Source organism: Astatotilapia calliptera, chromosome 5, assembly GCF_900246225.1.
Source record: "Astatotilapia calliptera chromosome 5, fAstCal1.2, whole genome shotgun sequence".
NCBI lineage: Eukaryota > Metazoa > Chordata > Actinopteri > Cichliformes > Cichlidae > Astatotilapia > Astatotilapia calliptera.
In genome coordinates, this window is record NC_039306.1 from 26,349,555 (window position 1) to 26,376,639 (window position 27,085).

The window sequence follows — 27,085 nt, forward strand, 5'->3', positions numbered from 1 at the left end:
TATTTTAGCAGTATTATTCTAATTTTATCAGCTAAAGGAAAAAAAAAGTGGTCTAAATGCTTTTGACATAATTATACTAAATAAGGAGAGTTTATTATGGAAAGGAAACAAGTGTATTTTTATATTAAATTTAAAAAAAAAATCAAACAAACACCCTTCCCCCTCCAAAATCCCCCCAAAACAAAACAAAAAACACAAAAACGCACGTATGCTTGCCTTTGCAATTCTAACTGAAAAAACGAATTTGGTTCACGGCGCAGTTCCAGTGGGGATCTCATCTCTGATTGGACGGTTTTTGCCTGAATAATTTATAGACCCGGAAGTGGGGCGGTACTGCTGTTTTGCTGTCGAGTCACCTCTGTCAGGATGGAAGAAAACGAGCAGCTATCATGCTGATTAACGAAGGATGCCGACTGCCGACCACCATAAACCTGGCATAGTTCGAGTACATTCGACGTACAGCTTAAACCCCTGCATCGTTTTCTGCGACGCTTTGGCAAAATGATGGAAGAAATCGACAGGTTCCAAGTGCCTCCAGTTAACGGAGAGACACAGCCTCTGGTAAGAGACGAAAGACAAATCCCCCCACCCAAAAAACAAAATACAAATCTCATGCAAATCAGTTTATAATGTAGGCAAAAGGGCAAGTTTTAGTGTCGCCTGTGTGGTTTTATAGTGATAGCCGTGTCATGTAATCTGCCTCTGAGCTAGCTGATAAAAATTTGGAGCTCTGGGACAAGCTGGCTCTGTGGGATGGGTGTAAATCGACCATCTATAGATGGAAAGGAAAGGAACGCGTCTGTTGGTTTCTCTGTACGATAAATATATTAGCATTACATGTAATAACTGATAGATGAACAAGCCGTTACTTTTTTTTCTCAAAGCAATTAAACTGCGCACTTTGCAGAAATCGTGATTCTTTCAAATTCACGTCAGTATGCGCTTGTTTACATCAATAGCTGACACAGCTCACTGTTTTCACATTTCGTCATTTGGTGACGTCTTATTTGGGTCGGGATGGGTGAGTCCAAATGGCGTGAATACCCATACTGCGGACTGAAGTGTGGTAATAGTTGGCTCGAGCAGGCCCAAAGTAAGAGGATAGTCCCTGCATATTTTACCCACTGACAAGTTTCGAGACCTGTCAGAAAAAATTGAAATGGATTTACTTCAGCACCAGCAACTTACGTCATTACCGTTTCCTTCTGCTTATAATGTTTCTCTCTCTCTAGATTTGAAATAAGTCGTGGTCACTATTGACAAATTGAACAACTGGCCTCATTCCCTGCGTTCAGTTTTGCGTTCATTTTTAAGTGCTTTTATATCAACAGGACATCACTGCCAGATATTACTAACACAGAAGCCTTCTTCTTCACATGTGAAACAAAGCAGCCTCAAACAGCTGCCCTTTTTTCTTTTTTTTTTCTTTTTAAGCGTTTGCCTCAGGGGGTTAGGCAAAAGCAGTGCTCCAAGTCATACTGTTCACATTATACCCGTGCTTTTCCAGCCTTACTACCCCTGAGGAAATCACACAAGAACAGGCTTCCCTCACAAAGTCTCGTTTGCTTTGTGCAGCAGCGATCACCTTGCTGTGTTAAGATCAGATCCGTCTGCACTCGTGTTTGATCCAGAGAGGTTTCCTTGTGAAGCTGAATCAGAGATGGCCCTGCTTAGGCTGTGCATACAGTGGCGTTGGTCAGCACGTGCCCTAAAAGTCTTGAAATCACATTGTGTATTCCTTTTCATCTTTCAACTGTAAAAGGCGATGTGGGTTTAAAAATATTATTTTATAGTTCAGCTCACGATCTCAGCCACTGAGCCACATATGGCCGTGCATTTTAATGCTAATAACTTCATTGTGAATGAGATGCTTGAATGCTCATGGCACCTGCCTCTTTGTCAGGACTCTGTTTCACACAAATAAATCAGATTAATACTCAAGTTTGAGCCGTTTAATTCCTTTTCTATATGATATTTTTTCTTTCAGTGGGAAAAAAAAGCAACTTCCCTGAGAACTTCCCTTTTATGCTCTTCAGCACAAGAACATCTGACAGTGATTACTGTAGGCTACATCTATTTATGGAAGATTTCCCTGCAACGCACTGAGACAGCAATATAGTCATCACTGCCTTGCATAAGGAAAGCATTCAGTTGTTTTAAAGGCCACCTGATGTATCAGTCTTAGCTGCTATTGGCTAGTGGATGGCCGTGATGCATAATCCTAGCAATCGCTTGGTGCTTATGCCGTGTCAGCAACCTTGTGGCACTTCATCATCACAGGTAGAAAAGAGGTTGCAAGCAGGACGACAGAGTGGATGAATGTGTATGCGAATGCACGATGAAGGTCAGGCCGATGGCCCATGTTTTATTGTCATACATATAAATAAATATAATGCCCCAAGTGTCATAGATCATCCTTTAATCTTTCATCAGTAGTTGTCAGCAGTCAATACAGGGTCTTTGGGGAATATCTATGCTCTTAATGCATGTTTTATAAGATCTAGTTCAATTTAATCTCATCTCATTGCATCTCATTGCCACCTAATATCCTCCACAATGGCTTGATTATCATTTGGGTTTGGAAATGTTAAATTCAATTCTTTGGGCCAACTTTCTACCTAATACAAGGTGTTCTGGGTTGTCATATTCCAGGGCCTGTTTTAACTTGCTTATCGTGGGTACCTGCTACTTGCCGTCTGTAATTGTGCTGTCCTATTTTTTAAGAAGTGGCAGGAATTTCTGTCACAAACAGCTTAATACCGAATCCTATTCATTATTCACTGGCAGGCTCTGCTGAAAAATTTCAAAAGGATTTATTTGACAGGCGGTGTGACCGTACAACATCACAGCATCTTTCTGTAGTGGAAGGAAAGCACGAAGAAGCAAAGTAAAAATCCGGTGGGTAAGCCTGAGGTTCTAAGGGATGGGCCTGTCACAGAACAGAAGACATTTGTGCTTGTTATGGTGGGAATACCTCATCTGTGTGCTGTGATTTCACAACCTCCTTTAATGTGTGTATCGTATCCACTATTGCAGTTTTCATGATTTTTTGTTTTTTGTTTTAATGGTTGCGCTGCTGAAAATGCACACACAAACTACTCTGTTTTACAGTTGTTTGGAATTTGGATCTAACATACATTGCGGGTGGCTCCATAGCACATTGGGCTGCACTTGTTTCACATTTGTCTAATATGTGAAAGATCCCTGGTTTGATCCTGGGAGGAGACACAAATCCCCTTTGGAGTTGTGTCAGGAAGGGCATCCAGTGTAAAAACTCCTCAATCAAACATGCAGAGCTACCTGCTATGGGTCACTTGTTGAAAATAGCTTTTTATCTTTCAGCTTATCTTTTTCTTGAGGTCATAATTGTAACTTGTCAGAGGACAGAGCTGCTGTTTGTCTTTCTGTAGATGCTCTATTGAAAGTGCACTGGCATGCTACATCCCAGTGAGGTTTGCCAGCTGCACTGCTCAGGAAAAGACAGCAATCCAGAGAGTCGTCAACACAGCACAGAAGATCATCGACTTTGCTCTACTGTCCTTGGAGCTCTACATGTCCAACTGGCACAGAGTGCATAATATATAAATAAAATGCAGACGTGTTTACTGTAAATGCAAAACTGTTGGCTGTATATAATTTGTAGATGAATACTGTGCTCCTTAAATGAGGCACAATAGGTTTATCTTATCTAATGTTACATAATTGCCAGCACTGTCTGCTTACTCAGCTTTTTTCACCCATAAACAGACTGATATGTAACTGCAAAGCATCTCTTTTATTATTCAGCAATTCTAAAAATATTAACCCATTACATTTTGGTGCGGTTCTGGTTTGCATTCTTTACAATTGCAAAACGCAGCATCATGTCCTCTCCGAGAGGAACAGTAATCTATTTACTGTCTCTGCTAAATGATTACAGATCAGCTCTATTTGTCTTTTAGAATTGACCTGAACTGGTATAGTACTGTAAGTGTTTTAGCCATCCACCACTACTTATTCATTTTAAATTGTCATAGCATATTCAGACAGGGAGCATACGCTATTTCAGATACACCACTGGTATGAATTTTTTAACTTAAAGTGTCAAATTTCAGCTCCAGATATTTATTTGCTTAAAGCCTTTTTTAAATATAGCACCCGTTTCTCTGGAGAGTATTCAAAGTTATCGAAAGCCAAATGCCTGGTAGCCTTCGTTCATGTGGCCCACTGAGTCCCACACAGCGCAACAAGGGGAGGCCTGTGGGATCAACATAATGTGCAGCTCTGTGAGGAGAGGAGGCCAAGTGCGGCCTACCTCCCCTCTCTCAATCTGGCGAAAGCGTGGCTTCAACAGCAACCCCCTCTGTTCTCCCACAGCCAACTCCCCATGCAATCACCACTTGCTCACACATGAAAGAGAGAGCTGCTAACATAGGCCGAACACTCAAGCCTATTGATGCTGCAATCCAAGCAGCGATAGAAGGCTGCAGGAAACTTTCCAGGGTGCTTTACCCGAGTAGGTTCTAAAGCAGGCTGATTTGCCAGCTTTGTTGGTTAGTAATAAATCAGACAATCACTCTCGTCTGAGTGAGTTGACTGGACTTTGTTCAGTCTCACATACCTCTACAGTAAAGAGTTAAATGCCAGTCATAAATAAAGAAACACAACCTAACACATCTTTCTTTTTCTCTAGGACCCCGCAGCATCTTCCACCTCAGAGGCAGAGCCTGACACTAAGGGAGAAAGTGTGGCCATGAACTACAAGCCCTCGCCGCTGCAGGTCCAAATAGGTATTGTAGTCAACACACCGCAAATCAATGCATGACATGTCTTCATGTTTATCATTTAGAAATCAATTACCTTTGCTGTGGGATACCACAGTATGCAGGTTTGCTTTGCTGTGTCATCCAAAGTCAACATGAGGCCGTAAACATCAAGCACCATGTGATATTTCTTATCTATACTGGATGTCAATGAAATTATTTTCCTTATTATTTTCAGTCTTTCTTACTGTCTAATAACTTCAGAGACCAGCTGTCTAACGGATGCTGTGTGTGTTGCCACTTCTTCTTGTTGACCTTGATGTTTTTTTCTTTTTTTGTGGCTAAACAACCAATCAAAACTTGGCTGATATGGGACAGTCCTAATAGATGCCATATTAAAATGACCTTGCACCGCACAGTAGCCTTGGTTCGCTACACTGTGGCATACTGTATTATATAGGCTGCATTTGGATAAAGCAATTTTGACATGAAAACAGGAAACTCGATTTAAAAAAAAAAAAAAAAACAGTCAAGGAACAATGCCAGTGTTTTTAGCTTAATTGGTGCATTTACTGATGACCTCGCATCCTGTGGTTGCCCAGAGAAACAGAGGGACCTTGCCAGGAAGGGATCGGTGAAGAATGGCACCGTGGGAAGTCCTGTCAATCAACAACCCAAGAAGAATGCCAGGACAAGGTAGCGGCTTCCACTGCCTGTTTGTTTCTCTGTTATTCTGACCCGCTCAGCCACAAATGTTACACTTTGCGCTCATTAGCATTTTTTTCTATCTTCAGTTCCCCATTCAGGTCTGAAGCTCAAAGCTCCTGAAATGCAAAACATGAGGACTGTGCGTCCTCTGAAAAGGCTTTATTTGCTGCAGGGCTGCTTTGGATGCCATCAGACTCCTTAATGCTATAGCAGAATGCAATTGGGCTTTTTAGCAAAGGCAAATTTGGTGGTTTGTGAGTGGGAAGGCTGATACAAGTGTTAAAACATTGTGAGTGAAACAAGTGCAACCCGCAGTATTACTGTCGCATCTGTTTAATCCCACTCCCTGGTGGATTAGTGGAACTATAAGAAAGGCTACCCACTGATCTTAACCCACATTCTCTCAGGCAGAAAGATAATCTGGCACTGCCTGCAGTTGGAAAGCTACAGATTAGCCTCTTTTTAGGGGGAAATGAATGGAATGGATGGTGGATGGATGGCATACATATCACAAATATCAAATGCTGTTATTTGATTCTATGACTTTTACATTTGCAGGTATTGCAGGTAATGTTGTGTTAGATTTCTTCACAAATGTGAAGGACATGTGCTGATTGCTTTTTTAAGTTTACTTCTAATATAGAAGTGTGCTCTTCTCCATTCTCTTTTGAAGGCTGGTGGTGCCAAACAAAGGCTACTCCTCCTTAGACCAGAGCCCAGATGAGAAGCCTCTGGTAGCGCTGGACACAGACAGGTAGGTACCGTACATGTTGTCACGTCGACTTAATTAAAATCATTTTTTTTTACAGACAGATTTTTAGGAAGAGTGCAGATGAGCTAAAAATACAACTGCCTTGTAGAACTTGTATTTTTTGTAGGCCTTTCTCTGTCACGTCGGCATATTAATCCAAAGAGTAACTTGAGAGAGTCCCTAACAGCCGGTATCCTAAAAAGGGGCAAAGCCTCTCCCAGGGCTCCGGATTAGAGGATAGCGGGGTGAGGATTTGGACAGGCAAAAGCAGCTCAAAGAGAGCGCTCACATCCACCCTGTGCCAGCAGGACAGTATTTGACACAGATGAGTCCCACCCTTCGCACCCCCTTGTGTTGCTACATGTGGCAAACCCGCTCTTGTAAAACGAGCTCTCTGATAGCCAACAAAGCTTACATCATGTATTGCATCATATACTCTGTCTGACAAGCTTTCTCTGACTCATAGCCTCGCGGGATGCCCATTTGTTCATTGTTCACATTTTAGATTCATGTACACGTCCTTCACTCAATGTCTCCCTGTTTTACTCTCTCTATATCTCTATATCATCTTTCTCTACGAAGGCAACAGGACAAAAATAGACAAAACCTTTGTCTGAATACATTTTGAGCTTAAATATGATACAGAAATGAAAGAAAATTTAATTTACTATTTTTAATTACATATTTTTTCATTGCCACATACATGATACAGTCATTTTTCCTAAAAGTCTCTCAGCCAAATGCCTCACAGTCGTTCTGCTGTTGTTTGTCCAGCATCACTCAACACTTTAACACAACCTAATGCAGGCTATAATATTCTGTTATTTCTTATCTCCGTCATTTGATAAATTTCATGTTAGTCACGGACCACTTACCAAAGATGTTGTATCACATTCTAATTAACACTTTTAGTTCCTTTTTCTCACTACAGCCCTGATCAAACACACATTTTTAATAGTTTCTGGTCCTCTAAAGCCTCCACTGACTCTGCTAAATATAGAGTAGTTATGGAGGCGTTGGTTATGCTAATGATCAGATCTCATGAGCGCATATCTCATCGTGCATGAGTGACATTCATCAGGCTGTAATAAGCGATTTACGACAGCTTTGTCTTAACTAAGAGTGTTTAACATGAAACTACGGTAGGAAAAAATGTTTCTGTGAGGTCCAGTAGTTTGGAAATTTCACCACTTTGTGTTTCCCTTCAAAGGTTACATTCAGATTTTCTTTGAAAGATGAATATAACACCTTTAATTAATATAATCCCTTTTCAAAGAGAAGTGCTGCTCAGGTAGTGTAAACTGCATGCATTATGCTGGATAATAGCTTCTGAGTTTCTAGTGGAACTGTGGAGGTTTGCAAGTCTTAAAATTTAAATATCTTTATCTGGAGAATAAATAACCCCAATAGAGGCTGTAAATGTGATACGGGCAGTCATGAATCAGTAGACTGAGTTTTGTTTTGTTACTGCAACTGCTGCGACCGGCTTCAATTCCCACTATTTCATTATCACTACAACTTACTGTTTCATCGACGCCCCCCCACCCCATTTTTAATGTCTAACCACTGATGTCGTGTCTTGCAGTGACGATGACTTTGACATGTCCAGATACTCCTCATCAGGATATTCCTCAGCCGAGGTGAGATGTCTGAGGGACCAGGTATTTATACACATATTATATTGTTTCACAGCATCGTGTGGTGAAATCACGAAAACCGCCATGTGATCACACACTTCCTTTGTCACACCAGATGTCTGTGCGTATGTGCGTCCATTCAAGTGTACACTGGCGTCTTAGATCTTTCACTCACACTCACCTGTAATGACTTCTCCATAATTGTCATCCGGATAGATTTGTTCCTTTTCATTTCTTCCACTTAGAGTAGAATAAATATATAAATTATTTATATTTTTGGGGTTCTTGACTCAAGCCATTACATTAGTAAGTTCTCTGTACTCTGCTATATTTCTGCTTTGTGTGTCTTTTTATTAATTTAGACTACAAAGATTTATTTTCTCTCTATTGATCTATGCTATATATTTCTAGAATCAGCATAGAAAGTTGATGCCTGATACTTGTTTCTTCGGGTTTCACAGCAGATCAACCAGGACCTGAACATCCAGCTCCTGAAGGACGGTTACCGACTTGATGAGATTCCTGATGATGAGGATCTGGATCTGATCCCTCCTAAAGCAGTCAACCCCACTTGTATGTGCTGCCAGGCTGCTCCCTCCACAGCCTGTCAAATCCAGTAGCACTAACCCCACCTACACAGTCTCCTCCATGCCACCTGTACTGAGGCCAACAACTGACCAGAGTGGCAACAGAGGAAGAAAAATTAAAGGCTGGCAAAGGCACAAAGGGAAAAAAACAACAACCAAGGGTTTATAAATGCGAAAATTGAATATGTACAGTATCTGTGCATGTTCCTCCTATGGTAGGATCTGTGCATCTTACTTCTGCATTGTTGGTTCAAAAGGGACTCGACTGATGGCAGAAACATTACCTCTAAGAGAAACACACGACTTTGTTTGAACTTCCATCTCATGCTTGTGGATTTTCTGGCTTAAACAGACCGCGATGGTGCAACGCTGGTGAAGAAAAAAAACTGTAAAATGACAGGAGCTCAACCAAATACGTGTGATGGTGACAGGTTGTTATTACCGCGTCATCTGCCCATCCAAGCAGATGACTTCTTCTACTGATGTACACAAAGGACAAGAAGAGATCGGAAGCTTTGTAGTGGCCATTGTTTTTCTTTTTCTTTTCTTTCAGCCAGTCTGCTTTGTCTTCCTGTGTATATATGTGTCAAACATGATGTGTGCGATTAAGCCCAGGAACACCGTGCTAAATCATCCAGCTGCCGATAAAACACTAATGCTATAATAAAGTAGTAATCCAGATTCCTTTCTTTTTATTTATTTTTTCTTTTACATGTTTATCTTTAACACAAAGATTGTACTGGGCCGTTGTTTTATATTTAGTTTAAAAAAAAAAAGAAGCAGAAAAATGCATGTTGCCTGTTAACACTGTGCCCAGATGACCAGCCTGTGCAGATAATTTATCCGTTTTTATTGAGCCCTTAGCACATCCTTGTGCTGAGGAGACATTAATGTGCTTTCAGAAACATAGTTAATCTCATTTAGGTTCACATACTGTAATATCAGTAAATCTAGTGAAACCATATAGTGTCAGCTCAGCGAGTAAATGTGTACTTAAAGTGTGTTTGTCTGCATTAGCCTCCCTAGGTGACGGTTCACATAAACTTAGGAAAGTAGTAGAAAGAAAAGGGGTGGGAAATGGGAAATACATTGGTAGGGATGTAGTGTTGGTCACACATACAGGGTTCTGAAGCATGTTGAAGTGATCTCATAATGCTTGGATGCTGATTTTCTTTTTTTAATCTTATATTTTCCCGTCATTCTTCTTCTTTTTTTAGATAGGAACATTAACATGCCATCCCTTTTCATTTTTACGTTTTTTTTGTAAAGTATGAAACGAGTGCATATTACTTGAGTAACAATAGAACTCATTGATGTGGGGACAGGATCTGTACGTGTAGCATATGTTGACAGTGCTTTATGCCATTCACTATTTTCAGGTTCTATAGAAACTGTTTATTTGTGGGGCGATCGTGGCTCAAAGAGTTGGCAGTTCGTCATGTAACCGGAAGGTTGCCGGTTCGAGCCCCGGCTCGGACAGTCTCGGTCGTTGTGTCCTTGGGGAAGACACTTCACCTACCGCCTGCTGGTGATGGCCAGAGGGACCGATGGCGCGATATGGCAGCCTCGCCTCTGTCAGTCTGCCCCAGGGCAGCTGTGGCTACAACTGTAGCTTGCCTCCACCAGTGTATGAATGTGAGAGTGAATGAATAGTAGAATTGTACAGCGCTTTGAGGGTCCTGAAAAGTGCTATATAAATGCAATCCATTATTATTATTTGTTGTTTAAATGTACTGAAAGAGCATTCTTTGTTTTCCTTCTTTCTTTTTAATGATTTTATTACTCTGAGATTGGCAGAACTCTGCAGACAACATTTATTTTTTGGTTGATGGTAAAAGTCACTTGAACGTGAATCGACTCCAAAAGAAATGATCATGTAAGGTCGCGCCAGCTGCTTCAGAAAAATTCAAGTAATGAGCTTTTAGAAGTGTACCACTGTTCATGATCATGAAGCATTCAGAGACACCATCTCTTTAAAATAATTTCAAAATCGATGAGCTCTACAGCTTGAATGAAACGTAGCTGATAACGTACATGTGAGTCTGTGTGCACTTTACATTCAATTGCAGTGTATAGTAACAAGAAGTACTGACGAATATTCAAGGAGTTACAAATACTGCGCATCTACGGTGCAGAGCCTCATTTTGAGTCTCTTGTTAGATGTGCGGCTGTGTTTCTGGGGGTTCTGTCAAAGCTGATAATGTGTTGATTTCTTTTATGTTTTTCTGTTATGATAATGAAAGACTACAAAAAGCACCAGTAACAATCAAGATCTAAAAGATTGATGCGATTGGAGATACAGTGTGTAATGTTTACCTCCTAAAGGACTCTTGCTTTGTGATCCTGCTTTTGCTTTTTGTTGTTTACGTTTAAGTTTGTAGTGGTGGTCATCAAGAGATGAACCTTTGCACTGTACTATATATAAGGAAGTAGTACCGTATTTATAGCATAAAACAACTAAAAGTTGATTGGATAGAGATAACTAAAAAACTATTTATCTGAATTAACAATTCAGAAAATATTGCTTATTTCCCTTTTATCCCTGATAGAACCTCAGTGTTCCTGCAGCATTTGATTTAGAAAAGTGCACACTAAAAATAGTTTACATTTTGCAAAAAGGTGCCATGTGTTTAGACAATAAAATCATGTGCAAAAAGTAGAAAAGTCCATCAACAGCACAGTAGGTAATTTAAAACGTCACCAGTGTAGCTAGTAGGTGGATGCACAGTTAGCATATATGATGAGGAAGTGATTGCGTGTGACTGTGGAGCTGTATTTTTTTTTCCACCATTAACATCATCCTAATGGATTTTCACACAAGTCATCACAATTATCTTCTACCGATTGCAATACTTGTGGCTGATGTATAAATTAAGGTGTAGCTGACTTCTTCACTGACTTGAGTTTAGGGTAATTTCTTGTAATTGATGCTATTTATTTGCAGTTGTGTGTTTTTTGTTTACTTTCACATGTGGGAAATAATTCATACACAGACTGAAGCTTTTTATTTGTTGTTATGATGATTGTGAACAGGTTCCATTTAGATTTTAATAGTGTTAAAGTTCTGTGTATAGTACAACATATCAAAAAAAAATAAAAATAAATATTAGATATCTCAACTTTGATGGTGCCGTGTGACTCTGTAATATCCAGTTATATTCTTTAACTTCTTTAGACTCTGGTAGTTTTCCCTGCAGGAGATGAAACAAACAGCTACTGGCTGGAAGAGTTTCCTTGCCTTCCCTGCAGAGACTCTGCTGGTAATGGGTGATTGCCTACTGAAGTATATGACATTACGTCCAAGGTGGGCAAGGTGGGGAGGGAGGGAACAATAGATTGATGGAGTAGTGAGTGCAGGGGGTTGGGCATTTGTGATTAGCTTTGAGTTGATCCCTCTGGAGCAGATGGTGAATGGTGGCTTACCTAGATGCCTTGAATCCCAGGAGTTAACGGTAGCATGTGTCCATGTGGAAGGAGTAACACCGAAGTTGAGGAAGGAAGAAAGAAAGCCTCATGAGAAAAGACTTCAGGAAGACAGGTAAGGAACATTTTCTGTTAGTGACTGACTTTGTGTTCGGAAATGTCGCTGTGAACAGAGAAGGGCTCCTTATCGAAGGAATTCCTGGTTAAGATTCATATACTGGTTAGTAGGTGATGATGAATACCTCATTTTCATCCATCTAGAAACTTGTATGGTATTTGTAAAACCTGTGGTGAATAGGGTGATTACTGTCCCCTTATCTGTTCTGCCTTACACTGCTGGCCCTATCAAAGACTTTATTTAAACACAAAATATTATAATAGATATAATGTGCAAATGTCTTGAGTCACCCCTCATTTCTTTATATCTAAAATGTGGAAACATAAATGGAAATACGGTTTAAAAGGCAAAAACAGTTTATACAATTCTAACCAGCTTGAAAGTTAATATTTGGTATGACCACCTTTATTCTTCAATACAGCCTGAATTCTCTTCTTCAGGCTTCTTCTTTGAGTTATCTTCAGGAATAGTTCTCCAGGCCTAGAAGTGCAATCAAAGCTCTTTTTGGATGTTGTTAATATTGAGGTCAAAGCTCTGGGGAAACCAATCCATGATTAATAGTGAGCCATTTTGTGTTTTTCTTTCCAGGTATGCTTTTACTGCATTGGGAGTATGTTTGGGATCATTCTCATAATGCTTTTCAAATGGTATTGCATGGTGGATCAAAATCTGATGACACTTTTCGGCACTGATAATTCCATCAGTTTTGACAAGAGCCCGAAAGCATGACAGAGCCTCCACCATTTAAGCTGTAGGCTTGTTGTACCTCTTACAGGTAGAAATCTGTACATATTAATGATGATTTGAACCAAAAATTTACAATTGCCACTGATTTTGCTCACAGTTCTTGTATAATTTGGCACACCTCAGCCTTTTCTCCCCATCCCTGGATTCTAAATTGCTTCTTGACACCCATCCTTCCACTGTTGAGGATTCAGTGAACAGTAGGCCAACTGAAGGCCAACTGATGCGTCTCTTGAGTTCTGTGTCAGGTGGATTTAGTGGATCTTGTGTGTGTGAATGTGAGAGTGACTGAATAATGGAATTGTAAAGCGCTTTGGGTGCCTTGAAAAGCGCTATATAAATCCAATCCATTATTATTATTATTATTATTATCTTATCTCTTAAGAACATGACTTCCAAATAGCGTTCATCTGCTCTAGATAGTTTTTAGGCCTTCCACTTTTCCTCCACTTGTTCAATTTGTATGTTAGTGTTAAGTGGCTTAGCTCTTAAAATAATCAGGTACAAGGACTGGTTTCAGTATAAGTAAAAACAAGCCCCTGTCTAACGATCTTCAGAAAGCATGAAGAATTATTGCTAAAGACCACTTTAAATAAAAATTCCAAGAACGCCTGGCTTCGTGGAAGCAATAAATGAAGGGTGGCTCCAGACTTTTGTACAGCACTGAAGGAAGTCTGGTCTCTTATGAAGTCTAACATTAACCATCCTCCCTAGCCTGAGATCACAACTGGATGCCACATCATGTTGCAGAGCACAGCTGCCATTGCACTGCTGCTTTGCGTGCAGTCTCTGCATGGCTCCGCTCTCCCTGCCGTGTCGTCCTATGAGTTCACTGCCTATAGGATGCAACAGTACAACCTGGGACAGCATAAGTATGGTAAGTTCAGACACACCTATATATTATAAAAAAAGAAAAATGACAAATCTGTAGCATAAAATTGCTTCTAAATTTAAAGTCTTGCTTGTTTTTTGTTTGACCTTAAATGTGCCACATGATGCATATTCAAGCTTTGGTGCTGAAAGGATATTTTGAAATCAGTATGTTCCAGGAAGAGAGTTTGTCTGTGCTAAACTCAAATTATAGTTTAACCTGGGTGCTCATGAAACCACTACAAATCTGGTAACCAATTTTAGAGCATTTTATAGGAATATAGGAAAAACTGGATAATTATATAGAACCTATTCTGAGCATAAATTATGTTTCAAATTCTAAGGAAACCATTTTCAGTGTATTTTTTTTAAAATGTGCAGATTAGCTGGAAAGCCGAGGCAAGGTCTTCCAACAGGATTTTTTTTAACCTAAAAATTACAGCTGACTGAGGGAACTAATATTTCTTGACCACTGAGAGCTTGTGGTCACTGCCACTGGAAACAGATTGGTTTGCTAAAGGCTTTTTTTCTGTGTAAAAAAACAGGAAGAGGAAGCTGCGTTTAAAGTAGAGTTTCTATGTTGCCCAAGTTGGTATTTATGTATCATTTGCCTTCTCTTGTCTCGTCCGCCGAGGCTGTCGTGGAGCCATTGTTGTTGCGGAGGCACGCTCAGCAGAAGAGCCGTCGTTAACCCGCCGCTGTGTGATAATGAAGGTGGAAGACTTCACTACAGAAAAATACTCCGAGGCCCAACGACAAAATGCAGCTGCCATCCTGATCCTGCTGCCCCAAAATATCTCCAGTATCCCTCACAATGCAGTAGAGGTATTATAATACTTAAAAGCATTCATTCTGTTATTGACACATCACTCAATTACTAAGGAAATCAGAAGAAAACAGGATTATAAGGAAGATATTAAGAATCTCTTAATCAAGATTACAATTGTTTCTCTGCCCTTTGGTTGAAGTAAAGCATTTTGTCTCTCAGTCATTTATGGTGAGTGAAAGCGAGACCTTGCTTAAGGAGACCCTCATGCCAGTGTATGTGGCACCTGAGGATGAACAGCTGCTCTGCATGTATGAGGAGGTGAAACAGGCTGCAGCCACCCGGACATCATCCATTTTTGTCAGAGGTAAGTGATACAACAACGAGATACATGCAAATGCTTAATGGTGGTTGTTTGGACTAATGCCCGGGGAAAACTAAAAAGAAAGTTATGGTATGGTATTACTAACGGTTCTGGTGCATTTCTTCTTTTGTTGACAGTCCTCCGCAGTATGGTCACGGCTACAGCTTTTCAGATTTTAGTGATCAACAATGCCCCAATTAAGGCCACCACTGACAATGCTATAATCACACTGGAGGTGCGTTTGGGACCCAATAATTCCCCATAGAGGAATAAAATTGATTAGATCATCCAATATCAGTTAAATAATTTTCAATCTGCTTGCAAATGCACTTTGGTTCTGTGATATATGCCTGGGGATGTTTGTTTCAGGGAGTTCTTCTAGGAGCAGTAGAGGATGCACCCACTATAGTCATCGCAGCCCACTATGACTCTTATGGGCTTGCCCCTGTGAGTCAAATCGTAAAACACCTCTAAAATTAGGTGTAAATTTTAGCAGATAGAGTATCAGACTGTGCTCGAACCATAAATGGATATGTGCTTGTGTGCATTTTACAGTGGTTGTCTTATGGAGCAGACTCAAATGCCGGTGGTGTCACAATCCTAATTGAGTTGGCCCGTCTCTTCCAAAAACTCTACAGTAGTCCCAGAACCAGACCACAGTAAGTTCCAATTCATTGTAAGATTACAAAGCAAAGGCAAAGTTAATAAATGTCTCTACAAAGCAGATGAACACGCAGCAATTCCAATGAATTTTCCCGCTGTGCCTGTCTTTGAACAAGATAATATGCTGCTGGATAAAGATACTGTATTCTGTATGGAGGAAGTATACACTGAAAAGTAAAACAGGAAAGGAAAATTAGGGCCTCGTTACTCACTACTCAGGGACCACACCTATCTTCAAACTTAGCTTTCATTGTAACCTCAGCTGGACTGTGAAAGCTTTTGTAATTGCATGGCTCTAATGATGTTGCTTTGAGTGACTGATAGTGATCGGAAATACCCTTGAGGAAAACTAACAGCCAGTGCAGGTCAGTTATAGTTAATAAGTTAAGCTGTTGAATAATTTTGTTTTTTTTGTGTGTGTATGTGTGTGTTTTAGATTTAATTTAATGTTCTCCTTGACCGGAGGAGGAAAATACAATTTCCTTGGAACAAAGAGGTGGATTGAAGAGAATTTGGACCACGCTGGTGAGTTTTCAGCTTTGCCACTCACTGAACATGAGTGGGCTGTGTGCTGTATGTGCTAATGTGAATTAAAACACAAAATGTCAGGTTTTTAAAGCTAAATATTTTCCATCCAGAGTCCAGCCTTCTCCATGACAATGTGGCATTTGTCCTGTGCTTGGATACACTGGCCAACGGCGATGAGCTGTACATGCACGTCTCCCGCCCTCCTAAACCCGACACGCCAATGCAGTCTTTCATCCAACAACTGGAGGAGGTAACCAGCGGAGCTGTTTCTACACGTGCAAGAAAAGCAACCAGATCTCATCAGTCTTAGTCATTTGTGCAAATATCTTATTTAATTGCCCTCCAGGTGGTTTCCTCCAGATTTCCCTGGGTGAAGGTGGGGTTGGTTCATAAAAAGATCAATCTTGTGGAGTCTACTGTAGCCTGGGAGCATGAGCGCTACAGCCTACGCAGGATCCTGGGCTTCACTCTGTCTCATCTGGAAGATCCTAAATCTGAACTTCGTGGCTCTATGCTAGACACCATGCAAGTTTTGTTTATGGATATTATTATTAGTAGTATTTGAGAGCATTGAGGCCCAGGTTGTTTGTCCCTGTACACCACAATAGTGTATTTTAAGTAAAAGAATTAATGTGTGAATAAAGTCAGCTTTTCAGCTTTTACAAAAGGTTTACACCGACAGACATTTATTTATATATCCAGTCCTTCAGTTTCAGAGGCTCAAAATTAATTAGACAATACACTGACAAGCAGTCTCATAGCCAGCTGAGGACTGTTCCCTTGCATTTCATGACTAATGAAGCAGATATAATATCTCAGTTTGACTCAAAGCGTTCAATTTGTTTTATAGTGTTTCACTGTAATTTTTAATATAAGACTCAGAGCGATATCAGTGGAGGTGAGGGGAGCCATCATTAGGCTGAAAAATTCAGAACTAACTATCATAGAGAGAACGCAAGTATATTCTTAAAAAGGCGTGGGTCTGTGGTTTGGTTAGACCAAAAAAGGCAGCTAAAGTACATGATCACAGAATTATTTCCATGGTTAAGACAACTTCACAATATCTAACCAAGTCAAGAACCCTTTTGAGGAGATAGATCATGGATCAATCTACAATTTAAAGAAGCCTTTGGGATGGAAGTACAGAGGGTGAAAATCATTGGTTATAATAAAGAAAAGGGAGGCCAGATTACTCTTTGTCAGAAAACATCTGAAACATCTGAGCCTACCCAGTTGTGTGGGAAAAAAGTCTTTTGACAGATGAATGAAAGTCGAACTTGTCCCAGAATTATGGGAAGAGAGAAGTGCAGAGATGGATAGAAACAGCTCGTAATCTGAAGCATCTGTTAAACATTGTGGAGTCAATGTTATAGCATAGGCACGTGTGGGAGACGTTGGGACTGGGTCACTATTGTTTATTGATGATTTGACTGCTTATGTAAGCAGCAGGATGAATTTGGAAGTGTACAGGGCTATACTCTCTACTTAGATTCAGCCAAATGCTGCAAAACTCATTGTTCACAGTTCAGCTAGGCAGATTTTTATCATGTAAAACCCTCTGAATCAACGTTGAAAGCCTGCACTTCAAACACGTCTTGATTGTTTGATTTAAAATCCACCGCGGTGGTGTACGTAAGCAAAAATACAAAACTGTGTTTTTGTCCAACAGATTGTTGAGTCAAGTGTATTTTCACAGGGCATTAAAAGATATTTACTCATGTGACTATCACCTCTAGGTCAAAAGTGGATTTCCGGAAACTTAAGCGAAATGGCATCATCATAGCAGAAGCGCTGGCCCGCTACATGTACAATCTCTCTGACAAGGTGACTGAATGCATGAAAACACAGCATACTGAAAATATAATAAAAAATTTTCATTACGTCAGCATTGCTTTAAAATAGCCATGTTAATGTGTCATAACTGTGTGTTTATTTTTCACAAGGGTTCACCAAAGGATGTGCAAGTTTTCAAGGGCCAGCTGGTAAGTTCCCAGTTATTTTGATTGGTATGTACAGAGAAGTGCTGACCTCTGGTGTTAGTTTAGAGACATGACACAGTGTTTGAGTCTTTCAGCAGCTTATTCCTCATGATCATCTGAAGGTTAGGGATGGATCACTGAGGTTATTTATTCAAACATGTTTTAATGTCATTTCTTAAAGATTTATATCTACATGTAACTGAAAAAGTCTAAACAGAGTCTATTTTTTAAATCATAAGAACTGATGCATGCAGAGTAGAAGCTGAGTTTTGTGTGATTTCTTTTTTCCCCTCTGCAAAACCCACATCCAAATCTGTAATTCAGGACATTCAGGACAGTCGTATCTCCAGTTTGATGTCCTTCCTGACATCAGTCCCTCGGGCTACTCAGCTGCTGGATAAGGAACCCAGTCATATCTTGCTGGTCAACTCACTGGAGCACGAATTCAAGCGCTATCTGCAGCAAGTCCACAGACACACCTTCCGACAGGACAAGAGGTAAAAAAATACAGCTATCTGAGTAGAAAGAACATCTTTTCAATCCAATCGGTCATACCACGACAACAATAATAATGATCAACAACATTTCTTCCTGCAGGGATCCTGATATTACCTTTTTTGATCAAATGAGCCAACCAATAGTCATGTACAGGTAGATATTGGTATTATTATATCTGTTTTTAAATTTTAGTGTATATGTTAAATTTAATAAGCCATTAAAACTCTAATGTGCATTTTTTAATTCAGAGTGAAGCCTGCAGCCTTTGATCTGTTCCTGGGAGGCTGCATTGCTGCTTACCTGGGTATTGTTTACTACGCAATCCAGGTGTGTTAATGCACTCTTTGACGTCCATATTATATTATCTAATCATACTGTATTCCATATTTCCATGTAACTGCACTGTTTACAAGGAACTGTAGACAGTGCAGCTACAGCACTGTTTATTCGTCATTCTGCGTAGTCTAAAAGCACTACCAGTTTAAAATAACCTATTCTTTCTCTTTTAACAGAATTTCGGTTTTCTCTACACAAAACTAAAAGCAGCAGTTAAAACTAAGCACCACTGAATCCACTACGACTACGACCACCGACTCCATGACAAGCGCTTTGAAGTCAGCTCTGCACATGTTGGACATTTGCCGGGTGTGCAGCCGGAAGCCTCTTTGCATGATCACATGCATCTCATATAAAGTGGGAATTTACTTTGAAATGTAAATTTTTTGTTTGTTTGTTTGTTTTTTTAAAAAAAAAGATGTTTGTACCTTTCATTACACTTGAAGTCACTTAACTGTGAAAATTACTTACATTAACAGGCTCCGAGTGTGCCGTTTGAAACAAAATGAAACGAAATAAAGAAGTTGTTTCAAGCTGTATGAAAACTGTATCAAAGCTGGGAACGCACAGCCCTGGATCTGATTTGAGCTCCTGTGAAGGACACTCCTGCCAGATCATTACTATGATTCCCCATATCCTCTGCTCTGCATCTGTTCGCGTGGATTTGACTGGGCTTAACATGGCTGTCAAGCGAGGCCCCAACCGCTTCACTAGATGAACAGCCAGTTCCTGTCACAGATAAGTCAGTGAGAGCGCTGGAGACACAAAGGCACCCTACAGCGCTTGGTAAATTATTAATGCTTATGTGGCAAGCTGACAGTGAACAGAGGTGACACTGGGTGGTGGTGGTTGTGGTGGTGGTGAAGATTTTTAGAAGCCCCATTTCTCTGCTGTTTCACTCCTTTTCTGCTGATCTGATAGCGCTGAGTTTATTTTAACTACGAGGCAGCCGAACGGCCAGAAGTGTTGGAGATTGGTGTTGGCTTATTTGTAAAGGCCCCTGGGAGGGAAATAGGTCATGGGCTGTGACCCCAGGTATGTGTGTCTCTGCAGGGGGCTTGCAGCTAAGGAGGATTAGTGGCCGAGTGCTCAGGTAGCACAAAGAGTTTTTCTGCTTCAGCAAGGATGCCCTTAATCTGCTTTCCTTCCAACAGAGTACATTAATCAGAATAGCTCCAGGTTAAACAAAAAGTTTTATCAGTTTGGAGGTTGACAGGGTTTCATGCAGAATTTATAACTACTGATGCAAGAGAAATGTCATGTTGTTATATAAATATAGAATAAATAATATATAAATATGACAGTGAAATAGGTGGTATTCACACTCCAGGAATAATAAACCTCCATAAATATTAGACAATATTTCCAAACAAACAAACAAACAAACACACAGACAAAGGTAATACAAAGAGGAGGTACACTGTTTTCGGGGAAGGGGTGGAGTTAGCAGGTGTCAGGGGGAGGTGAGTGATGCTGCATGCTCCATTCAGGCAGGCTGATCTGGATGTAAGCCGTGGAAAAGTAAGTAAGGCAGTCAGTGAAGATGGTTCCCCAACTATACATCACAGTGTACAATGAACAGTTCAGATCTCCAGGCACAGTGAAAAGAGCTCAACTTCGACCAACCTCTGCCCACCGTAGGAACAACCCTCAGCCCCGGGCGGTAAGACACACAGCTTTCAATACTGCCTACGTGATCTGTGTGAATGAAAGGCCGGAGTGACTGTTGGAAATTTTGGAATTTCTTTATTCTTTTTTTCAAATTTGTCTCCAAAATGAGAAGTTATACTATATCACCCTGGGTGATTCAGAAAATATGAAAAATATAGCTCATTTCAGGCAGACAGGATTATCTGAGGCAATTATACCTACTGCTCTATGCATTGTATTTTGTTTGGCTATATTAAAAAAAAGTGTCCTACTAATTGACTGGTTGGGCACATTTTTCTGTGAATCATAACAGCTGTATCCTACTATTATGCAGGAATTTCTCCGTGCTTATTTATTCATGCAAGGATGAATAGAGTTAAGAAAATTTACATGTATGTGTCCCATTTGTTCTTTGCCTCCCAAGGACTTTCTGTTTCCCAGGAGCCTTCAGTCAAACAATAGGTCAACCCATGCACTTCTTCATCCCTTGCCCCCTGTGGACTTCAGCCGCCCTCTTTTCCCCCCTGTCAGACATTTTTCATTTCACGGTCCTGTTGCAACTTGTTCTGACAGCTATCTAAATACAACCGACAAAACACAACACATGCCCCCTGTCAACCCATCAACAGTACAAGCCATGCCCTCTGCTGATAAACTGCAGAAACTACAACTGACCGAGCCTTCCCCGAGCACTGACATCCACCTCAGCACTGCTTTGAAGAGCCCACAAAGGTAAATATATTCTGTATATTCCATCAACAGACCAGAGATAAATACTCAGTGATTTAGAGTGATTCTCTTTGCAGCAGACTTGGTTATCAAAAGCATGTTCATCCACATTCAACACAGCAGCTCAGGTAGGCAAATAACCTTTGGCCTGTTCTTATGGTCTCAGGGCTGATGAACATTATTGATTTATAACCTAGTAATTCTATTAAAAAACTTTTTTTTTCTTCTTTCGAACAGGCAAAATACAGCTGCTCCGCTTCAAACAAGAGCCCAAACTCCTGCAGCTCCTTGCAGCTTTGTACAGACAAAATACCAGAGGTGCTGTTCTAACAGCAGCCGGGATAACAGGTGATTATTTAGTCGAATGTGATATATTGAAATATATCCCCATTTTTGTTTTGGTGCATTTAATAATAGCTGCTGATAGTCCTTTTCCTCTCTTTTGGTTCCTCAGCAGTGGTTGCTACAGCTGCTTCCATGTAGTGAAGCCCTACCAAGCTGGACACTACATCATACACCCAGAGTTTGTGTCTGAAAGCCTTTATTAGGATTATTAGAGCTCTGGTTTCCAAGATGGTGACCCGAAGAGGTCCACGGAGAGCCTGAGGCTACTCTCCAGCAATTGTTAACTTTTCCTTAATTCTCTGTTAATTAACCCAGTGAGACAAGGTGTAAGAGTGAATCATGTAGAGTGTACAAGCACAGCTGTTATCTCATTGTGTAATGCAAGGAAACCTTTGCAGTTAAGTGCTCAATCGGTACCAAAGATCTTCTCATGGGATGATTTTGAAGATCAAATGAGGCTCTGAGGCCCTAAGGTGCTGTACGTGAGTTTTTGTAATTTTAATCTTCTGAGGAAAACGTGTGTCAATTAAAAGGGAATCAGTACAATGATACAGTATGATGCCGTCTTCAACTACCAGAGCAAATGCAGTGAAAGAGTGTCACTATCGATGCAAATAAAGGAAGCATTACCCTCACTTTGCTAAGGATCAACTCCTCACTTCTGTATACACTGCACTTTTTTGGTGACTTTTAGGTTCATCGGGTTCTTTGTGAAGTATTGCGTAATTTGCATGCAACACTGTCACATGCGCAGCAGAATGAGAAAACACAGAGCGCTGCTTTTCTGCTGAACTACATTTCCCAGGCGTTTATGGACGTGTGCAGGGCGGAGACCCAGCAGCACGCTTTGATTCCTTTCACGGGCTGTTTGTGTGAACAGAAGCAAACAAGTTGTACTTAGAGTCGACGGGGGGACTGCTGCTGATCGGTAGGCAAAAAAAAAAACACAAAAATAAACTATAAATGTAATTTAAAATCTAACAAACCGAAGAGAAAAGGGCAACAAGTGTGAGCGAAAATTATAGTGCACATGGATTACGTGTTATTTTTCTTCTTTCTCGTACCACCTACTAAGGCGCAAAACCAACGACTGGTCTCTATACATCGACAGACACAGACATGCTTAGAAATGCGCTGTTGTTGTCTGTAGTGCACGATTTATGCAGTTAATAAGAGACAGATATATAAGCAAAAACTCCACAGCACACAACAGTCAATTTTGCACACACGCACGAGCTTAGATTTAGACTGATTGAAGGTTTCTTTCTCATACGGCTACTCTGATTTTATCAGCACTTCACTGTTTGTTTTTCCTCCATGTGATGGTAGATAGTGAATCAGCTGAAATGGTGCATATGAGCCCTCTTGATAATACCTTAAACAAAAAAAATGCAGTGTAAAGCTTTTAGAAGAAGAACATGCTGTACTTGAAAACTTTGAGTTTGTTTGTGAGAAGCCGTTGAAACTGGAGCAGAAAGGATTGGCCACATTTTTATTTTTATTTTTTAAATTTTAGCTCCATAAAACTAAGCAAAAATCATTTGGTCTACACACACGTGCATATTTGTAAGAAATGGAAAGATGTCACTGTGGCCTCTTGCACAGTTTTCCAGGATTGTGTGGATGAAACAATTAGGTACTTCTTGGTGGAAAAAACCTATTAATGTTGACCAAAGTGTTGGTTTCAGCCTGATATGATCAATATCAAATCACAAACTGTCATAGGTTAACTTCTTAAACCCACCCTTGTAGTTTTCCATTACAATAAAGAAGAAATAACTCCTAGAAATGGTAAATGATCTTCTGACTTTCTTGGTAAATTTCCTAACTGGGTCCAGCAGCTTGATTGAATCTCAGAGCTACCAGCAGTTAGTTCTCTGTTAATTAATGATAGGCTTATGTTATCACTACTGCTGTTGGGGGAAATCTATACCAGGGCTGGTTGAACACAGAATCAGTCAATTAGATTGCTAATTAATAGCCAGCATTTGTTTATTATCGACCCCTGCTGCCAGGGCAGAGCATGAGCATCAAGTGTAGTTAGGACTAGTGAGCATGTAGCTGAGTTGGAGAGGACTGAACTCCGCTAGATCGGCTGTGCATTCTTATCAGATCTCCTCTGATTAGTTAAAGCCACAATAACTAACATCAGCCATTAATTAGTTTACCCATAAGAGTTTCTGCCTTCCCTTCGCTGGGAGGTGCACTACAAATGGATCTCTGTCTGTTTTCTTTTTGTTAGACTTGTTTACTCTGCTGTCAAACTTGCACCGAATGATGTGTGGGTTACTTGGAGTTTTGGTTTGTTGGGCTTGATAGAACACAATGTTTAGTATTCTTTACTTTCCTTCCTGACATTGGCAGAGGTTTAAGGCCCAAATCCCCTTTTCTGCTTCTGCGCCTCCTTACATACAAATGAGTATTCTTTCAATTTTGATCTCATAGGTTAGAATTACTGCTGGGAACATCTACTTATTTTTTTTATGGGTAATTGGCAGTAGATTTGTTTGGTTAAATCTCAAACACATCTTTAAAGTTTACATTCTGACAGCCTAATACCTTTAAGTGCTGTGAAATCACTTTGTTCAGCAATGCAGAGCATGTAAGACAACCCAGGAAATGTAGTGGAGGCTTTGAACTGACAGGGAAACAAGAAGGACTGAGAGCACCGATGGGGCTGGGGTTGTTTTCCTGGAGGTCCTTTGATAGTTTCATTGGTATATTCTGACTGTTTGCTACTGAAAGAAACATGAATGCACTAAAACACCTGCACATTTTTCTTATAAAGAATCAAAATAGTAATTGAAGTTTGATTTCCTCAAAATACTGTGTTAATATGAAATCTACAAATATTGCATCGTCACCAATTTTTTATTTTTTTTAAAAGACTGGTATATCGTTGTCATGGCAGGAAGAAAAACAGATGTGACAAGCTTCCAAGTGTCAAACAGAAGAGGTTTCCTGTAAAACATATTGATGATCTGTGGAAAAGCTACTTTGGGATTTGCACATTGAACAGCACAAACATGTACCAAGTGGTGCCAGGTGGAGCGGGGGGCACAGTTACAGATGTTATCCCCAAGCAGAAACTCAGCAAGGACACTCGACCCTTAGTTGGAGCTGGAGTAATCGGGCTAGTGCTGGTGATTGCAGCTGTGACTGCGTGGTGTTACTACATAGCCTCTTTACGCAAAGCGGAACTGCTTAAGACTGAGCTGCTGGATCTGAATAAAGATGGCTACATCATCCGAAACCAGGGAGGGTCTATCGTTTTCAGAATGGATTTCAGGTTGGTATTTCAATTAATTTTATTTATTTTTTTGCTATTTAAGTTTCCATATACAGAAAAAATGAGACCTTTAGATATACAAATCCATTATTTTAAATATGTGCTGAACTTTTTGTCATTTAACAGAAATGTGAGATTTGTGTAAAGAGATAATGCTTATAGTTATTTTTGAATCTTGACAGGTCAGGGACCCTTGATTTAGACTCCTGCTCTAAAGAAGGTGAGATTCTGAGCTGCGTCCGCACCACAGACAGAAAACTGATTTTTTTCATTGAGACAGTACGGCCCAAGGATACTGTCCAATGCTACCGTGTGCGCTGGGAGGAAGTGGTTCCTGATATTCCCGTAGAGCATGCAATGACATACAAGTTTGCACACTGGTATGGAGGCGCAGTGTCAGCAGTTCAACACTGGCCTATTTCTATTTCTGGCCAACAGGCTCCAAAACCATTTGTTACTAGTGACATCTACTCGAATCGTGATGAGTTTGGTGGAATTTTAGAGAGTTACTGGATTTCATCTAATGCCACTGCCATCAAGATCAATAACTCTGTGCCCTTCCATTTGGGTTGGAATGACACAGAGAAGACCATGTACTTCCAAGCACGGTATAATGATAGTTCCTTTAAGCCAAACCCAGGGGAGATGCCATGTGCGGAACTTAGCTACAGAGTTTGTGTGGGATCGGATGTAACATCCATACACAAGTACATGGTCCGCAGATACTTCAACAAGCCAAACAAAGTGCCTGCCGAAGTTATGTTTCGCCATCCCAGTTGGTCAACATGGGCATTACATAAAACTGACATTGACCAAGAAAAGCTATTGACATATGCTGCGAACATTCGCAAGTATAACTTCAATTGTAGCCAAATGGAACTGGATGATGGCTATTCCCGCCACTATGGGGACTTTGAGTTTGACCCAGTTAAGTTCCCCAATGCCTCTGCTATGTTTCATAAGCTGAAGTCAGATGATTTTATGGTGTCTCTCTGGATTCACCCTTTTGTTAATCATGATTCAGAAAACTTCCATACCTGTGTGGAGAGGGGATTGTTTGTCCGAGAACCTACAGGCCAACTGTCAGCCTTAGTGCGTTGGTGGAATGGCATTGGTGGCATCTTGGATTTCACAAACCCTGAAACCCGTGATTGGTTTGCCTCCCAGTTACGTTCACTGCGATCCAGGTATGGGGTGTCCTCTTTTAAATTTGAGGCAGGAGAGGCTAACTACTTACCATGGAAATTTAAGACTTTGGAATCCATTCGGGACCCGAGTATTTTCACAAGACGTTACACAGAAATGGCAAGCCTGTACAATGACAGAGCTGAGGCGCGCAGTGGTTACCAGTCCCAGAACATATCCTGCTTTTTCAGACCAATTGACAGAGACTCAGTTTGGGGGTATGAGTTGGGTCTCAAATCTGTTATTCCTGCAGTGCTTACCATCAGCATTCTGGGCTACCAGTTCATTTTACCAGATATGATTGGAGGGAATGCGCATGTGAACCGCACATATGGAAATCGTGGATTACCTGACCGAGAACTTTATATCCGCTGGTTGGAGCTGTCAGCCTTCATGCCCTCTATGCAGTTTTCTATTCCACCGTGGGAGTACGGCGATGATGTAGTTGAAATTGCTCGGAAATACACCGCCCTCCATGAAAGTCTTGTGGCACCAAGGGTCCTGGAGCTGGCCAGCGAGGTGCTGAGCACTGGGGACCCAATCATACGACCAGTGTGGTGGATTGCCACAGGTGATGAGACAGCCTATAAAATTGACTCCCAGTTCCTGATTGGGGATGACCTCATGGTAGCCCCAGTTTTAGAGCCTGGAAAGCAAGAGAGAGACATCTACCTCCCAGCTGGCCATTGGAGAAGCTACAAGGGGGAGAGATTTGATATCAAGGAACCATTGCACCTCACAGACTATCCTGTAGACCTGGATGAAATTGCCTATTTTCTTTGGGTGTAGCAGGAGGTAAATAACAGTCTTCATTATTTTACGCTCCGATTTGCTTGTGGGACAAGCTTCACAAGTCCTTTTATTGATGGATGGGTGGATGGATGTTATATGGACAGATTTGTGGGGGAAAAAATGTTTTTTTTTTATTTTTTATAGAAATTAAAATTTTAACAGCACATTACTTTACAAATGTGAACATTGTCACTCAAAAACATTTAAAATCTCATCATCACTGATTTTTTTTCTCCCCAATTTGATTTAAACTAATAATTACAACATTGTCTTTAGTATTTTATGGTATAATGAATCATAGCTTAGTGTGATTTAAACTGAAATCGTATAACTTCTGGTGTCTGGCAGAATTAATCTTGTAAATGGTAAAATGTGATAGAC

At 40.5% G+C, this 27,085-nt stretch overlaps 3 protein-coding genes across 7 annotated transcripts; all 3 read left to right on the top strand.

Annotated features, from left to right (window-relative positions):
- The first annotated feature begins 285 nt into the window (after positions 1-285).
- Positions 286-9,106, top strand: fam219aa (family with sequence similarity 219 member Aa). Of its 2 annotated transcripts, none has more exons than XM_026168519.1 (6): positions 286-561; positions 4,673-4,769; positions 5,345-5,438; positions 6,124-6,204; positions 7,787-7,862; positions 8,300-9,106. In XM_026168519.1, exons 1-6 carry the CDS (start codon positions 502-504, stop codon positions 8,456-8,458), a joined length of 567 nt encoding a protein of 188 aa, XP_026024304.1. In that variant the 5' UTR covers positions 286-501; the 3' UTR covers positions 8,459-9,106. The 2 variants fall into 2 exon arrangements, with proteins under 2 accessions (XP_026024304.1, XP_026024306.1); XM_026168521.1 differs by having other exon boundaries at positions 290-561; positions 7,787-7,841.
- Positions 9,107-11,839: 2,733 nt separating this feature from the next.
- On the top strand, positions 11,840-15,852 carry LOC113022762 (nicalin-1). Its single transcript, XM_026168527.1, has 8 exons — positions 11,840-11,963; positions 13,425-13,587; positions 14,215-14,405; positions 14,569-14,713; positions 14,848-14,945; positions 15,080-15,157; positions 15,266-15,369; positions 15,797-15,852. The coding sequence occupies exons 2-8, from the start codon at positions 13,452-13,454 to the stop codon at positions 15,807-15,809; spliced, it is 765 nt and encodes a 254-aa protein (XP_026024312.1). The 5' UTR covers positions 11,840-11,963; positions 13,425-13,451; the 3' UTR covers positions 15,810-15,852.
- A 3,107-nt stretch (positions 15,853-18,959) lies between these two features.
- Positions 18,960-26,826, top strand: myorg (myogenesis regulating glycosidase). 4 transcript variants are annotated; one of them, XM_026168526.1, is made up of 7 exons: positions 18,960-20,377; positions 20,789-21,096; positions 21,171-21,221; positions 21,331-21,441; positions 21,548-22,366; positions 24,350-24,727; positions 24,910-26,826. In XM_026168526.1, exons 6-7 carry the CDS (start codon positions 24,465-24,467, stop codon positions 26,699-26,701), a joined length of 2,055 nt encoding a protein of 684 aa, XP_026024311.1. In that variant the 5' UTR covers positions 18,960-20,377; positions 20,789-21,096; positions 21,171-21,221; positions 21,331-21,441; positions 21,548-22,366; positions 24,350-24,464; the 3' UTR covers positions 26,702-26,826. The 4 variants fall into 4 exon arrangements, with proteins under 4 accessions (XP_026024311.1, XP_026024308.1, XP_026024310.1 ...); XM_026168523.1 differs by having other exon boundaries at positions 18,960-19,091; positions 19,194-21,096; XM_026168525.1 differs by having other exon boundaries at positions 18,960-21,096; positions 21,551-22,366.
- The last annotated feature ends 259 nt before the right edge of the window (positions 26,827-27,085 follow it).